This window comes from Oncorhynchus clarkii, chromosome 8, assembly GCF_045791955.1.
Source record: "Oncorhynchus clarkii lewisi isolate Uvic-CL-2024 chromosome 8, UVic_Ocla_1.0, whole genome shotgun sequence".
In the NCBI taxonomy this organism is placed as follows: domain Eukaryota; kingdom Metazoa; phylum Chordata; class Actinopteri; order Salmoniformes; family Salmonidae; genus Oncorhynchus; species Oncorhynchus clarkii.
The window spans coordinates 28,040,935-28,058,188 of NC_092154.1; the positions used below are offsets into that span (position 1 = coordinate 28,040,935).

Here is a 17,254-nt window from a genome sequence, read left to right on the forward strand (position 1 = left end):
TGCCTTATATAGATTGGCAAGTTCTTTTTCCAGTCCTACCACTTAAGAAAGTGGCAGAATGACATTTTCTTTTGTAGGATCTGTCTTTCCCCTCCTGACGCCCCCCCTTCTAATCTGTGTAGCCAAACGGAACTCAACATTGTCCTTGGTCACTGTAACCCTTTTTACCATTGTCTTTTTTCTTTTTTTCAAAGGACCTGTGGCCTTTTGTATCAAGAGTCTCAGAGTAGGAGCGTGAAGTTGAGTTGTGTTTTGCCAACAAATAAGATTATATGGGCAGAGGTCGACCTGATCCTAGGTCAGCAATCCTATTCTGAAAAGCTTGATACACACGGCCCCAGATTTGGTAAGGGTCTGTGAAGCTTGCACACCATTTTCAGAAGACCAGAACAAAGTAGACAACGACACACAGTTGTCTTGATTTCCACATTTTCCTTCATATCTGTGCTGTTTGATGTGTGTAAGACAACCATGACATTTAGTCTCCCCCTTTTCAATACACTTTCCATAGGCCCTGGCTAGGGGTTCTTTGCCATTTCAATATTGCTTATGGCTCTGAGGCTCTACCGAAGCCAGGCAACACCTTTGGAGGTAGATATGCTCTTTCAATAAAGTTTTCCCTAGTTCAGCTATGTGCTTTGAAGAGAATGCATTACTGTCTAAACACAGTTTACATCATCCTTGTGTATGCAGCTTTAGGTGTGTTTGTGTTACCCACCTATGGCCATTGGACTTCAAGAAAGGTATTTGTTTCCACAACCCGGCTGGTTTGAAGTCGGGACTCGAGGGATGAGAAGAAGGTTTGACTTGACCTCTGAACCGATAGAGGCTCTGTTCCTCCAGGACACAGTCGGAGAACACAAATGATTTTTTCCCCCCGAGTTCCGGCCTTTGGGAACATGTGCTTAATCCAATTATCCTTGTCCGTGCCCCTCCCAGTGCCCCATTGCCATAGCGACCCTGCCGCTGCCCTTCGTGATGTTGTGATAGGAACTGAGAGGCGCCTGTGTAAAGAGACTGATACTGTTGCTATCACAGCTGTGATTCACCCGGCTGATAAATTGAGTCAAGTCGTTTGCGGCAGTCCGTATTGACCCCGGTCAAGATCCGGACCGCGGTGCTCCTGTTGAGTATGGCTGCATCAGACTAAAATAAGGAAGATTTTTATTTCATGAGTGGATGGTTAGGGGGCTGGAACATAATTTGTTGATTGCAAATTGACCCCAAGAAGCCCAAACAGATGTAATATTTGACTGGTACCCCGTGTATATAGCCAAGTTATTGTAATTCATTGTGTATTAATTATTAGACGTTTTACTTATTATTTCCCTATTTTCTTGCTCTCTGTATTGTTGGGAAGGGCCGTAAGTAAGCATTTCACTCTTAGTCTACACTTGTTGTTTGCAAAGCATGTGATAAATAAAATTAGATTGAAAACATAATAATTTCATACCTTACTTATATTTGTATGCAATCACATACACTATATATGCAAAGTATGTGGACACCCCTTCAAATTTAGTGGATTTGGCTATTTCAAGCATACCCGTTGGTGACAGGTATATAAATTCGAGCAAACAGCCATGCAATCTCCATAGACAAACATTGCCAGTAGAATGGCCTTACTGAAGTGCTCAGTGACTTTCAACGCGGCACCGTCATAGGATGCCACCTGTCCAACAAGTCAGGTCGTCAAATTTTTGTTCGTCGGGAGCTTCATGAAATGCTTTCCAAGGCCGAGCAGTTGCACACAAGCCTAAGATCACCATGCACAATGCGAAGCATTGTAAAGCTCGCCGCCTTTGGATTCTGGAGCAGTGGAAACATTCTCTGAAGTGATGGATCACGGTTCTCCATCTGGCAGTCTGACGGACAAATCCGAGTTTGGCGGATGTCAGGAGAACGCTACATGCCCCAATGCATAGTGGCAACTGTAAAGTTTGGTGGAGGACTAATGGTCTGTGGCTGTTTTTCATGATTAAGGCTAGGCCCCTTAGTTTAATTGAAGGGAAATGTTAACGCGACATAAAATTACTTTTTAGACGATTCTGTGCTTCCAACTTTGTCAACAGTTTTGGGCAGGCCCTTTCCCGTTTCAACATTTCCTGTTTCTCACGTGCAAAAAGCAAGATCCATACAGAAATGGTTCGTCGAGATCGGTGTGGAAGACCTTGACCGGCCTGCACAGAGCCTCGACCTCAACCCCATCAAACACCTTTGGGATGAATTGGAACGCAGACTACCAGCCAGGCCTAATCGCCCAACATCAGTGCCTGGCCTCTAATGCTCTTGTGGCTGAATGGTAGCAGGTCCCTGCAGCAATGTTCCAACATCTAGTGGAAAGCCTTCACAAAAGAGTGGAGGCTTTTATAGCAGCAAAGGGGGGGACCAACTCCATATTAATGCCCATGATTTTGGAATTAAATGTTCGACGAGCAGATGTTCGACGATACTTTTGGTCATGTAGTGTATATCGCTCTAATATGTGTGGGAATACTTTGGAACAGATTTCCAAAATCAAAATAACTTGGAGCTGATTTGCTGGTGTTTTTAGTCTTTAATGTCTAACAATTTAAATATAATCACCCGCAGGCCAAATTTGGCCCACGGGCTGCCAGTTGGGGAACCCCGATCTACAACATGCCATTTAGCAATATATATACTTACAGTAGTTTGTGCATACGTTTTCATATGGATGGCGCCAGTGGGAACCAAACTCGCAATCATGGAGTTGCAAGCGCCATTCTCTACTAACTGAGCCACACAGGACCACATCTATTATATAACCTGCATTGAACTGTAAAAAATGTTTAATGAGTAAATAGATTAAATGAATGGATAGATGGATGTAAATAAATATAATTAATAAATAGATATACCCACCGGCAATATTTTGCAGTGTCCCAAAACAAACTTCTGTGCAAAAGCTGCCCTGGGCTAATTGTTTGTAGGCTATACTGTGGACACCCACTACTGAAGTAATGACCATCCCAGCACTGGGCGATCTCTATGCTTTGATTGTCCTCCCCTCAGTTAGTGTGGGGTTTTTTCTATCTAGATTATGGGTCTGCTGCTGACCGCTGTAGCTCATTTTCTTTTTCTGGCTGAGCCAATGTGCTCTGGCTCTTCGGCTTCATTCCAAATGACACCCTAATCCCTATAGTGCACTACTTTTGACTAGATCCCTGGGCTATAGGGGAAAGGGTGCCATTTGGGATGCAGAATTCCTCTTCAGGGCTGAGGAGATAAACAAATGGATAACACATCAGAACATCCCTACTAATGTCTCTCTCCCTTTTTTTCTTCTCTTTCCCTTATCTCTCTCTCCCACCACTCCTTTTCTCTCCCTCTCTCTCGTTCTCTACCACTCCCTTCTGCTCTCTCTCTCCACCTATCCCTTCCTTCTCTCTCTGCCACTCCCTTCTCTCTTTCTCGCCCTCTTTTTTCTCCCTTTCTCAATCGCTCTCTCTCTCTCCCCCTCTCACTTTCTATGGTCTCTTTTTCCCTCTCACTCTCTGTGTGTAGGTGGGGAACCCCCGCGTGGAGCTCACGCTCTCTGAGCTGCAGGAGATGGCCACACGGCAACAGCAGCAGATCGAGGCCCAGCAACAGATGCTTGTTGCCAAGGTAACCTATTGTGTGTTTGTGTAGACATCATTTTCTTTACTGGAAGAAAAGCCTTATAAGAGGGTCAGAGCTACTGTATTCCAGGGGTATTCAAATCCCAGTCTGGAGATCCAGAGTGCTGCTGGTTTTTCCTGATAATTAATTGCACCCACCTGGTGTTCCAGGTCTAAATCTGTCCTTGATTAGAGATTTGCCCACTTTGGGGTGGTTTGATGGTAATAAATTGTTCCCCACAAGATCCTGATCAAATAGATATGATACCCTCTCCAGAAAATGTGCTTTCTATGGTTTTTTTACACGTTTATGTATCTTGTTGTATGGGAGTTTATGCAATAGAATGTTTGCAGACTGATTTAAGGAGTGTTGAGACAAGTTGTAATGTTCACATGCTCATTGAAAATGACTATTAAACAACAATGGAACATTCTATTGGGTGGATCTCATCTAAACATTTTGCCGTCCATAGCTAATGGTTTACGTAGACTCATCATTGAAACAACAATGTTACAAATGGTAGAACTATATAGGCTACTTGTTTTAGGGAAATTGGTCATACTGGGAAATGATACAAGTTCAAGAGATTAAAATCTAGTAGTGTATTGGTTTTATAGTTGTCACTTGTAGTCTGTTGCATAGCAATATTTAGCTGGCAGCCATATTGGAAAATGTGTACCTTATGTTATAGAGGACGCTTGTGCCCAAAAGCCTGTTTTAGCATGGGTTGCGCCATTGAGGACTTTAACCATTTTGAAGTAGTCAACCGGGTGGGACTACCTATGGGTTAAGGAAGATTCACATAATTCTCTGCAGGTCATCATGAGTGATTAGTCAATCATACTCGTGATCGAATATTCCATAACTGTAGGTGGCAGTAAATCGCCAACCTTGACTTTTTCTGGTTCAAATAACATACTCCAGGTGGCAGTATGTACCCTTTAAGTTTTTTTACTAACTCATAGAAGTAGTAGAAGAAGGAAATTGACCTCTTCAAAATGGTGGTGCCTGTGAAGTCAGACTCCATAATGGGACAGATACAACGTTGTGATCTCTATACATTTCTATGATCCTATGGTTAAATCAGCAATAGCTAAGCATTCTTTTTTAGACCTTTTTCTAGCTTTTTCTCATTATGAAGGCATTTTGTGAAAATGGGTTACCTGTACCTCTTTTCTGGACGTGATGCATTCCTAAGGGATTTTCATACAGAGTGCAATGTACGGGGCAGGTTTCACATCAGATTTCCTGATGTTAACACAATTTATAGAATCCAATTACATATCATTTTAATTAATAGATATCAATGAATGATCTAGAACATTTTCAAAGTGTTTTTGGGGTGCAACGGTACACATTTTTACGGAACTGTTTGGTGCTGCGACCTCAGTGCGTTTGGCACTGTAAATCCGAATGAATACCGGTATTTAAAAAAACACACAAAACACTGTGCCGATGCTGCGTTGTATGCCTCTTTAGTAAATCAGCTGAAAAAACCTTTCAGGCTATTCCATTAAAAATAACTAGAACCTGTCCGGATGTAATCAAAATTCTAATCTTAATTGGCTAATTTCAAACTGTCCTTTTCTCACAAAAGGACAGTTTGAAATTAGCCAATTAAGATTAGAATTTTGATTACATCCGCAGCCGGGAAGTAGTTCTGTACAATGGCGAGTGGTGGGATCGATAAACCAGGAGGATTCTACATCGTTTAAATGTTTACTTCCCAGTAGATTACAACGGCGATAGACCTTAGAGTATGTCGCTACTGCTCAACGAGAATAGCCTATGCAGCTGCCAACACTTCAAACATGTTTTCACATTTACACCGACATCACCCAAGTATTCCTACCACCGGAGCAAGACGGAAACGCAAAAAAAAACAATAACGACTTCGTTTCCCCTCTCCATTCAAGCGGCAGCCCTTCACAGAGGATTCTGACTGGACCAAAGAAATTGCATCAACGATAGGTATGTCTATATCTACAGATATGTCCCTATTCTCAGTGGTTGAGAAGAATAGGGGGTTTCAGCACCTCGTGAAAGGTGCTTGAGCCATGTTACAAACTTCGTCCTCTGGCACTCATTTAAGCAAACAGGTAGTACACAAAGTTGTCAATGAATTGGCCATCTACTACAGATGGATGGACCTCCAGGGCTTCAGAGAGCTTCTACACAGTGACAGCCCATCACTTTACCCCGGAATGGGAAATGAGAAGCACTGTGCTACAGACACGCCCCCTTTGAGAGTTAACACAAGTGCGCATATATTTCTCAATGTAAGAAAACATTATAGCATAGGCCTATAATTTCTGAGTCACATTGATTTCACATGCATATTGCACTTTATTTTAGTGTTATAATAATTTGGTGGGTGCTTATTTGATCTATATCACACGTACAAGTGTGTATTAATACATGTGGGCATTGAAAATGTGTTTTTTTGCATATTCCGCTCTCCCTGAGACCGCCTCGGTGAGTGAGGTCAAGGCCAGGGTCTGCCATTATTAACGGCAACCCTGGAACAATTAGGGTTAAGTGCCTTTCTCAAGGGCATATCAATTAGGCCTGGCTCGCAGTCGGCGTTCCAATTCATCCCAAAGTTGTTCTATGGTCTTGAGGTCGGCTCTGTGCAGGCCATTCAAGTTCTTCCACACCAATCTCGACCAACCATTTCTCTATGGACCTCACTTTGTGCACGGGGGCATTGTCATGCTGAAACAGGAAAGCGTCTTCCCCAAACTGTTGCCACGAAGTTGGAGCACAGAATCGTCTAGAATGTCATTGTATGCTGTAGCGTATAATTTCCCCTCACTGGAACTAAGGAGCCCAGCACGAACCATGAAAAACAGCCCAAGACCATTATTCCTTCTCCACCCAACGTTAGTTGGACCTACGCATTGGGGTAGGTTGCATTCTCCTGGCATCCGCCAAACTCAGATTTGTCCATTGAACTGCCAGATGGTGAAGCGTGATTCATCACTCCAGAAAACACGTTTTAACTGCTCCAGAGTCCAATGGCAGTGAGCTTTAAACCACTCCAGCCGACGCTTGGCATTGCGCATGGTGATCAGCTTGTGTGTGGCTGTTCTGCCATGGAAACTGATATCATGAACAGTTCTTGTGTTGAAGTTGCCTCCAGAGGCAGTTTGGAACTCAGTAGTGAGTGTTGCAATCGAGGACAGATGTGCTACGCACTTCAGCACACTGCGGTACTGCTCTGTGAGCTTGTGAGGCCTACCACTTTGTGGCTGAGCCTCTGTTGCTCCTAGATGTTTCCACTTCACAATAAGAGCACTTAGAGTTGACCGGGGCCGCTTTAGCAGGGCAGACATTTGACGAACTGACTTGTTGGAAAGGTGGCATCCTATGACTGTGCCACGTTGAAAGTCACTGAGCTATTCAGGAAGGCCATTCTACTGCCAATGTTTGTGTATGGAGATTGCATGGCGGTGTGCTCGGTTTTATACACCTGTCAGCAACCGGTGTGGCTGAAATAGCTGAATCCACTAATTTGAAGGGGTGTCCACATACTTTTCTGTATATAGTGTATGACTTGTACACTGAGTATAGCAAACATTAGAAACGCCTTCCTAATATTGAGTTGTACACCCCTCTTTTGCCCTCGGAACAGCCTCAATTCGTCGCCGCATGGACTCTACAAGGTGTCGGAAGCGGTCCACAGGGATGCTGGCCCATGTTGACTGCAATGCTTCCCACAGTGGTCTGGATGTCCTTTGGGTGGTGGACCGTTCTTGATACACATGGGAAACTGTTTAGCGTGAAAAATCCAGCAGCATTGTAGTTCTTGACACACTCAAATTGGTGCGCCTGGCACCTACTTCCATACCCCGTTCAAAGGCACTTAAATATGTTGTCTTGCCCATTCACACTCTGAGTGGCATGCTTACACAATCTGTCTCAATTGTCTCCAGGCTTAAAAATCATTCTTTAACCTGCTTCCTCCCCATCTACACGGATTGAAGTGGATTTAACAAGTGACATCAATAAGGGAACATAGCTTTCACCAGGATTCACCTGGTCAGACTGTCATGGAAAGAGCACTGTGTACAGTGCATTCGGAAAGTATTCAAACCCCTTGGCTTTTTCCACATTTTGTTAGGTTATAGCTTTATAGTTTTTTTCCCTCAATCTACACACAATACCCCATAATGACAAGGAAAAAATAGTTTTTTAGAAATTTTGATAAATGTATTTAAGTGTTTAAACATACCTTATTTACGTAAGTATTCGAACCCTTTGCTATGACACTCCAAATTGAGCTCAGGTGCATCCTGTTTCCATTGATCAGCCTCAAGATGTTTCTCCAACTTGATTGGAGTCCACCTGTGGTAAATTCAATTGATTGGACATGATTTGGAAAGGCACACACCTGCCTATATAAGGTCCCACAGTTGACAGCGCATGTCAGAGCAAAAACCAAGCCATGAGGTGGAATGAATTGTCTGTAGAACTCCAAGACAGGATTTTGTCGATGCACATGTCTGGGGAAAGGTACCAAAACATTTCTGCAGCATTTCACTGTTCTTGTTCATGTGACATTTTAAAACATACCTAACTCAGTTGTCAGAGAGAAAGGAAACTGCACAGTGATTTCACAATGAGGCCAATGGTGACTTTTAAACAGTTACAAAGTTGAATGACTGAGGATGGATCAAGAATATTGTAGTTACTCCATAATAGTAACCTTATTGACAGTGAAAACAAGGAATCCTGTTGGCAAAATGGCACTAAAGTAACACTGCAAAAAATTATGGCAACGCAATTCACTTTTTGTCCAGAATACAAAGTGTTATGTTGAGGGCAAATCCAATACAACACATTACTGAGTATCACTCTCCATATTTTCAAGCATAGTGGTGGCTGTATCATGTTATGGGTATGCTTTTAATCGTTAAGGACTGGGGAGTTTTTCAGGATAAAAAAAAAGAAACGTATTGGAGCTAAGCACAGGCAAAATCCTAGAGGAAAACCTGGTTTAGTCTGCTTTCCACCAAACACTGGGAGTTAAATTCACCTTTCAGCAGGACCGTAACTAAAATACAAAGCCAAATCTACACTGGAGTTGCTTACCAAGAAGACTGAATGTTCCTGAGTGCTTGAGTTAGATTTAAGTCAAAACTATGGCAAGACTTGAAAATGGTTGTCTAGCAATGATCAACAACAAAATCGATAGAGCTTTAAGTATTTGGAAAATAATAATTTGTCAAATGTTGCACAATCCAGGTGTGGAAAGCTCTTAAAGACTTACAGCTGTCTAAGGTCCTCCTACAAAGTATTGACTCAGGGATGTGAATTCTTATGTAAATTCGATTTTTGTATTTCATTTTCAATAAATTAGCAAATGTTTCTAAAAACGTGTTTTCAATTTGTCATTATGGGCAGTGTGTAGTGGGGGAGAAATTCATTTAATACATTTTTTTATTCAGGCTGGAACAACATTTTTGAGGGAATAAGTCAAGAGGTGCGAATACTTTCACTGTCGATCACTTTATTTCCCGCTTCTGCTTCTGTTCCTCAAATGTTATTTTTTGTTTTTCGTTTCTGTTCCCTCAACCATGTCCAACCCATGCTTTGAGGTCCAGACTTGAATTTGATGGTGCCCATTTTCCATCCATAAGAAGACGGCCGATGTCAGAAGACGTCAGGCTTTCAGGGAAGCAAAGGGTCACATGCTTTTGTTATAGCCCAGCATTTAAACTCCTGATTCAACAAATATCAACGTCAATGTAGAATCTCTTCAGTTTTCAGGTATTATTTCAGTGTTTTTGGCAGTAGTCAGTAGTCTCACGGAAAATGTTGCACAACACAGAAAAATTACATTCATTTCTAATTTTCAATGGCACTTTTTATGACTGGAAATAAAAAAAATGTATGCCAATATTTCAATGTCATGACCTCGATAATCACATGTTTAGCTAAGCCTATATCTTGTGAAATATCATTGGGAAGACGTTAGAAATGTTAGTTGCAAAAGTTGTTCAAACTGTTCAGTCATCTGAGTCATGGGGCTGATTAGTTGGGTGTCAGTGAGGCCACTGCTGCTCTGGCCATTTTATAGCTTCTATTCACTTAGCCAGTCAAGGGCTGCATCCTAAATGGACCCCTATTCCCTATGTAGTGCACATTAGGGCGGCATGTAGTCTAGCAGTTAGTGTTGGGTATGTGACCATATTTATTCATTTTTTGCCCTTTTAAAAAAGTAGTGCACTTTAAGGAATACGGGGTCATTTGGAACACATCCAAACACTTCTGGATTCAGTAGGGACTAGGGAGCATGCGTTCTGCAATGCCATGCTGCTGGCCTGTGCGTGTCCGTGTGTGTGTGCGCGTGCGTGCGCACATGATTAATGCTGTCCATTGCAGAGACATGGTGCTGAATCCCATTATGTGGAGAGTGAGGCAGGGTTTTGTGTGTGCATTCTTGCGGTTGTCATTTTCTTTTTCTCATTTTATCCATTTGCATTTGTGGTCCAGCCAGCCAAATTCACCCTACCTCCACTGAAGGACATTCGAGGCATTTCTCTGTTGGTCTTGAGTGGGTCCACATTCGCTATAATTCACCAGCTATTTGGCTACCTGTAGTGCTCGCCTCAGCGGCTTGCTAGCCAGCATTGTGGAATAGCTTCAAGCTAGCTTAGCCAATGCTATAACATCTGTATAGAGTCTTTACCTTGTTAGTAGATTTGGCTTCTTATTAGAGGAAAGCATTGATGAAGAGATATGTAGGCAGTCTATATTTCTGTACACACCCATAATAATAAAACGGTTTCCCAGGTGCTGGATCTGAAAGGGTAACGTAGAACAAAACTATAAATCCTCACACTGGTATGATGTTCCCAAGGTCTTTAAGACAAGGACAATGTTTCGACTACAAACTAGGTCGTCATCATGATTGACCGATTTGGCCGTGCAGGGAACCTCTGTCTGCCAAATGGCAGAGAAGTGATTTTATTTTAAAAAGTAGGTCTACTTGAAACCCTGCAGTCATTTGGAAACATCGGCCTGTCATCTCCTCTCTTGGAACTTGAATTAGAGCAACACACAGTTGAGAAACTCCGAGAGAGATGAAGTCATCCCTCCTCCTTTTCCTTTCCTCCTTCAGAGTTCAGACCCAGTCGCTAATGTATTTCTTATATGGACAGCAGTTTATATTATTAATGATGAATAGATGTGTACTTTTAGCTATTAGATGGAAGTTCATCTGTATATCAGGGTCTTGTGAGGACTGTCGTGTGTGTGCTTTCCTGCCAGCAATGTGTGATCAAAGTGTGCAACACAGGTGTGTGCGTTTGTGACCTGAGGAGTGTATGTATGAAGTGAAACATGGGCTTAAACCACGAATGTCACATGCTGTTACAGATTGCTGTGTTGTCCATGCATGCAGATGATGTTCAGACCTTCAAATGTGTTCGCTATGCATCAGGTTGAAGACCGTTGACCATTTCTAATCACTCTCTCCCCCCTCTCCATCCCTTTCCATCTCCCCCTCTTGCTTTCTTGTCTCCTTCTCTGTCCCCTTTTCTCCTTCCCTGTCCCCTTTTCTCCTTCCCTGTCCCTCTTTTCTCCTTCCCTGTCCCCCTTTTCTCCTTCTCTGTCCCCCTTTTCTCTTTCCCTGTCCCCCTTTTCTCCTTTCCTGTCCCCCTTTTCTCCTTCCCTGTCCCCCTTTTCTCCTTCCCTGTCCCCCTTTTCTCCTTCCCTGTCCTTCTTTTCTCCTTCCCTGTCCCCCTTTTCTCCTTCCCTGTCCCCCTTTTCTCCTTCCCTGTCTCTCTCTCATTTTCTTTTCTCTACCTCGATCTGTCTGTAGGAGCAGCGTCTGCGATACCTGAAGCAGCAGGAGCGGCGGCAGCAGCAGTCGGTATCTGAAAGCGAGAAGCTGCAGAGGCTCAAGGAGCGCGTGGAGAGCCAGGAGGCCAAGCTTAAGAAGATCCGCGCCATGAGGGGCCAGGTGGACTACAGCAAAGTCATCAACGGCAACCTGTGTAAGTTTACACATGTATAAACGCACTCGCCCAACTCAGCCACATGTACGCTGTGACCATCCATCTCACCCCAACTCACCTCTACACTGTGTGTCCACGTGTGTGTATGTGCGTCCCATGTTATCCACAATGTGTGTATTATGGACCACAATGAAAATATGTCATTCAACTTTTTTTTGTCATCCTCAATTATTTTTTTAATAAACTGGGTGGTTCGAGCCCTGAATTGGCTGACAGACGTGGTATATCAGACCGTATACCACGGGTATGACAAAATATTACATTTTTACTACTCTAAATACATTGGTAACCAGTTTATAATAGCAATAAGGCACCTCAGAGATTTGTGATATATGGCTGATATACCACGGCTAAGGGCTGTATCCATGCGCTCCTTGTTGCGTTGTGCATAAGAACAGCCCTTAACCGTGGTATATTGGCCATATACCACACCTCCTCAGGCCTTGTTGCTTAAATATATCAGGTTGTCTTTTGATGGGGTGGTTCCCCGGACACAGTTTAAGTCTAGTCCTGGATTTGAAAGTACATTGAAAAACGCTTTTAAGTCAAGGATTAGACTTAAAATGTGTGGGAAACCGTCCCTATATGTGTGCTGAACTCTAAGGAACTCAACTAAATCCTAAATCCTCCTCCCTCCACCCCTAAAGCGGCAGAGATTGAGCAGGTGAGTGGGCTGTTCCAGGAAAAGCAGGTGGAGCTGCAGTCAGCTGTGTTGAGGGTGGAGCAGCTGAGTCTGCAGCTAGAGGACCTGCGGCGGGGAAAGCTCAACGGCCTGCAGTCCGCGCTGGGAGGACAGGTCACCAGCACTGCAGCCCTGGAGCTGCGCAAACTCTACCAGGAGCTGCAGGTAGAGTTTAGTGTTCTGAACTAAAGTGCCATCACAAACCCTCTGCTCCAGTGCTCAACGTTTGATCCCGATCAAAATTATCCTGTATTGTATCAGTTCTGTTCCCCCACTCAATGTTGTTCGCCTTCATTTTACCCAAATGTCAATGGTTCACTGTTCAGCCTTCAACACTATAGTGCCCTCAAAGCTCATCACTAAGCTCGGGACCCTGGGTCTGAACCCCGCCCTATGCAACTGGGTCCTGGACTTCCTGACGGGCTGACCCCAAGTGGTGAAGGGAGGCTGCAATACCACCACTACAATGATCCTCATCACGGGGGCCCTACAAGGTTGCGTGCTTGCGCCCATTCCTGTTCTCCCTGTTCACCCATGACTGCGTGGCCACGCGACACAAGTGGTAGGCCTGATTACCAACAACGACGAGACTGCCTACAAGGAGGAGTTGAGGGCCCAGGTGGAGTGGTGCCAGGAAAATAACCTCTCAAGTGGAGAGGGTGAAAAGCTTCAAATTCCTTGGCGTACACATCACTGACAACCTGAAATGGTCTATCCACACAGACAGTGTGGAGAAGGCACAACAGTGCCTCTTCAAGCTCAGGGGGCTAAAGAAATGTGGCTTGGCCACTAAAACCCTCACAAATTTCTACAGATGCACCATTGAGAGCATCCTGTCGGGCTGTGTCAACGCCTGGTACGGCAACTGCACCATCCGTAAGCGAGGGCTCTCCAAAGGTGGTGCCACGGCCAGTTCACCCTGCTACTATCTAGAATGCGGACTGTTAAATGGTCGCCACTCGCCGGCCTCTGCCCTATACACTGTCCTGAACTTCAGTCACTGTTACTAGCCAGCTACTTGCTCATTCTAATATTTTTTTTATTTCTTAATACCTTTCTTTAGATTTTTGGGATTTGCATGTATTGTTAGATATTACTGCACTGTTGGAGCTAGGAACATAAGCATTTTGTTACTTCCGCAATAACATCTGTAAAATATGTGCACGCGATTTGATTCGTTGTATTGTATGTGATATGTTAGAGATTTGGTCCAGTGTTATAATTGCATCCAAAAAAAGAGGGACCATATCTGAAGGGGAGCAGAATTTAACGCAACACAGAATCATTTTGATATGGATTAAATGCTTTGAAAAACTGGGCCCAGGGGCCTCAGTGGGGTGGTCCAGAAATCTAACCCGCTGCCTCTGGATCACATGTACTGTTTACTACCGCTGCGAGCATGGCTCTCTCCTATCTACTTCTCTCTCTCAATCCTGTCGAATGAACAAAACAATAGCGAAGGAGTAGGACTGCCCCAAAAATAAACCCCGCCTCAGACTCACTAAAACGCTACCCTTCGAATCTTTCCCTGTGTCCGAATAATCTCTGTTCTCCAAAAGTTTGCACTCCTTCCCGTGCGTTTAAAAAGCATTGGATTGGTAGGCAAAACAAATGCAAAGGACTATCCTTAGCGGTTTCTTCTGTGTGAACTGATGCGCTTTTCAGAAAAGTGCAACTTAAAAACTTCACAATGGGGAAAGAACTCTGCGGCCTGCTGCTTGCGGACAGCAAACTAGATGAAAATGGATGCTAAATATATTTTTGGATTATTAGGGTTATGTTTGGGCACACATGCGTGTGTGCCTATTTTTACTTCCCATATTCATACCTGTGTGCTAACTCTTTGTCTTCCTATTCTGTGTGTGTGTGTTTGTGTGAACCTGTGTGCGTTTGTTTGTGTGTGTGTGTGTGTTGGCGTGTCACCCTCAGATCCGGAACAAGCTGAACCAGGATCAGAACAGCAAGCTGCAGCAGCAAAAGGATCTGCTCAACAAACGCAACATGGAGGTGACCCTCATGGACAAGCGCATCGGCGAGCTGCGGGAGCGCCTCTATAAGAAAAAAGCTGAGGCACGTCAAAAAGAGAACTTACCTGTAAGGCTAGGAACGGACAATGCACAAACACACTGACACTAAGGAAAACACACACACACACGGCAAACGTATGCATTAATATAGCCTCTTACAATAAAAGCCTGGGTTAGGAGTGCACAACATGGACACAAACAATCTCCTACCCACCTGTCATATGTATGGGTAAGCTCACTTCTGTTGGCTCTTTTGGGACATTCAAAAGCTGGTGAAGTGCCACTCTGTTTGCTATCAGCATCATGCCAACTCCCTGTCTCTCATTGCCAATGCCTAAGCAGTTGGCAAGAGAGCAGAAACAGATTAGAACCCAAGATAGTGTATTCCCTTAAACAGGACCGAATACAAGAAAAGAATAACAAGACTCAATACACATCAATACACACACTTACGATGGGATCCATTACTTCATATTGATACTAACCCTAATCTCTCCTTCCATCTTCCCTTTCTCTGTGGTCCCCCCTCACTTTCCCCATCCCTTTTTATATGTGGTCCCCTCTCGCTCTCCTCCCTCCACAATGCTTTCTCTCTGTGGTCCCCTCTTTCTCCCTAAAGCTAAACAAGACCAACGGGCCTCCCTCTCCCCAGCCGGCCCCAGGGACTCTGGGCCGGGTGGCAGCCGTGGGCCCCTACATTCAGGTCCCTCTGCCGGGTAGACAAGAGGGAGGCTACACTGGACCCCCCGAACCTATGAAACCCCAGACGCTGGGTGTCAACGCCCCAGCCAATCATGCCCGCTCCAAATCAGGTTGGTCTACCTTGCCATCATGGACACTCTTCACCCGGTATGGTATAGGGTGTAGTTGCCCCTAGATGCTGATCTTGGGTCAGTTTTGCATTATTCCCACTAATGCTTAAGGTAAGGATTGGGGCACTGGAAGCTGATCCTAGATCTGTATTTAAATCAAACGTATCCTCGGAGCACACTGTGGTTGGTTTTCTAATAACCTGACATATTACTCACCTGTCTTTGTTGCTCTGTCATGCTTTCTCCTATGACTCAATCTCTTTTTCTCTTAGATAACTTTTATCTCTTTACGTTTGTACTCTTTCTGTCTTTGGCTCTACTTCAAGACAGCCATAATGACTTGACAATGGATGTATGGTAGTGGTTGGTGGTTGGGATGGACACATGAAGAGACTGAGCTTCCTAGCCACCCGTGAACAACTGTAGTCCTTATGTTTTCCCCCAGGAACACAATTGGTGAATTCACGTCACCAATTGTCCCAGGCATGCATGGTTTAGAACAGGTACTGATTTAAAATACCAAAAACCAGCAAACACAGAGTGCTGCATCCCTGGTCCAAGTCATTATCAGACAGTTAGGACTACACATTTGCGTGGTAATTTCCCCTGTAAATCTGATACAATATTTCTACCGAATGTCATGGATATAGCAGGATCTTTGTTTTAACTTATGTGATCTGTTAAATATTTTTATTTTGTTTTACCATTAAACTGCATCCAAAAATCTGATGGGGGAGCATAATTTAACACTACAAAGGATAATTTTTATCTGGATTAAATATTTAAACTGCCCAGAGCAGGCAGTATCCATCAGGAGGCTGAAGAGCAGCCTCCCAGTCTCAAATCCTCTGGTCCCCCATGATCACCATCGCCAGTGATCCTGAAGCCCATGTCTCTCTCCTTACAGGCTTTACAGTTGATACTCCTTCATTACTTTTTTCTTTCTATCTCTCTCCTCCTCTAACCTTCTTCTCTCCCCTTTTTTACTCTGTTGTGTATCCTGTGTTTCCCTCCCTCTGTTATTTCCTTCTTTCCCTCTCCCGTGCTGTGGTGTCCTGTGATTGTCTTTGTTCCACTGGGGGGGGGGTGACACCCCTACTCCTATCCCTATCTACCACGTTCGTCCAGGGGCGGACACAGTGCGAAAGCCCCTCGGCCCGTGGAAGGTGTCTGATTTAGACATCGTGGTGGACCCACTGCCCACTTCCCCTCCAGAGGCGCGCTCGGGTGGCTCGGACGGCATGTCCCGTGAGTGTGGCAGGTTGCGTAGGTGTAGTCCCTAGACACTGATCCTGGATAGGATGCTGGTCCTAGATCTGTACCAAGGGGAAACTTCACCCTGGAGCGGTTGCCTAGTGGGAGGGACGGACGGCCCTTTGAACCTTACCTCTGCAGTAGTGGGCAGGATCTTCAGCATGTGACTTAGACACTGGCCTTTACACATTCGGAAACTCTAGCTCATAATGTCAGTTTTTTTTTTTAAGGCTAATACAACAGATACAAAGTTGGATAATACGATAGGCTAATACAACAGAGTTGAAGTCCGAAGTTTACATACAGTTAGGTTGGAGTCATTAAAACTCGTGTTTCAACCACTCCACACATTTCTTGTTAACAAACTATAGTTTTGGCAAGTCTGTTAGGACATCTACTTTGTGCACGACACAAGTAATTTTTCCAACAATTGTTTACAGACAGATTATTTCACTTATAATTCACTGTATCACAATTCCAGTGGGTCAGAAGTTTACATACACTATGTTGACTGTGCCTTTAAACAGCTTGGAAAATTCCAGAAAATTATGTAATGGTTTTAGAAGCTTCTGATAGGCTAATTGACATAATTTGTGTCAATCGGAGGTGTACCTGTGGATGTATTTCAAGGCCTACCTTCAAACTCAGTGCCTCTTTGCTTGACATCATGGGGAAATCAGCCAAGACAGAAAAAAAGTGGTAGGCCTCCACAAGTCTGGTTCATCCTTGGGAACAATTTCCAAACACCTGAAGTTACCACATTCATCTGTACAAACAATAGTACGCAAGTATAAACACCATGGGACCACGCAGCCGTCATACCGCTCAGGAAGG

General features: G+C 44.1%; 1 protein-coding gene across 5 annotated transcripts in view; it reads left to right on the forward strand.

Moving 5' to 3' along the window:
- The window catches only part of LOC139415225 (protein phosphatase 1, regulatory subunit 13Bb), an 87,738-nt gene that overhangs the window by 48,613 nt on the left and 21,871 nt on the right, over positions 1–17,254 (forward strand). For 2 of the 5 annotated variants that reach the window (XM_071163137.1, XM_071163141.1), the window contains 6 exons: positions 3,526–3,627; positions 11,450–11,624; positions 12,293–12,492; positions 14,257–14,421; positions 14,974–15,166; positions 16,295–16,414. In XM_071163137.1, the coding sequence (XP_071019238.1) occupies positions 3,526–3,627; positions 11,450–11,624; positions 12,293–12,492; positions 14,257–14,421; positions 14,974–15,166; positions 16,295–16,414 (955 nt within the window). The remainder of the gene's footprint in view (positions 1–3,525; positions 3,628–11,449; positions 11,625–12,292; positions 12,493–14,256; positions 14,422–14,973; positions 15,167–16,294; positions 16,415–17,254) is intronic. The other 3 variants (XM_071163138.1, XM_071163139.1, XM_071163140.1) reach the window with 3 other exon arrangements.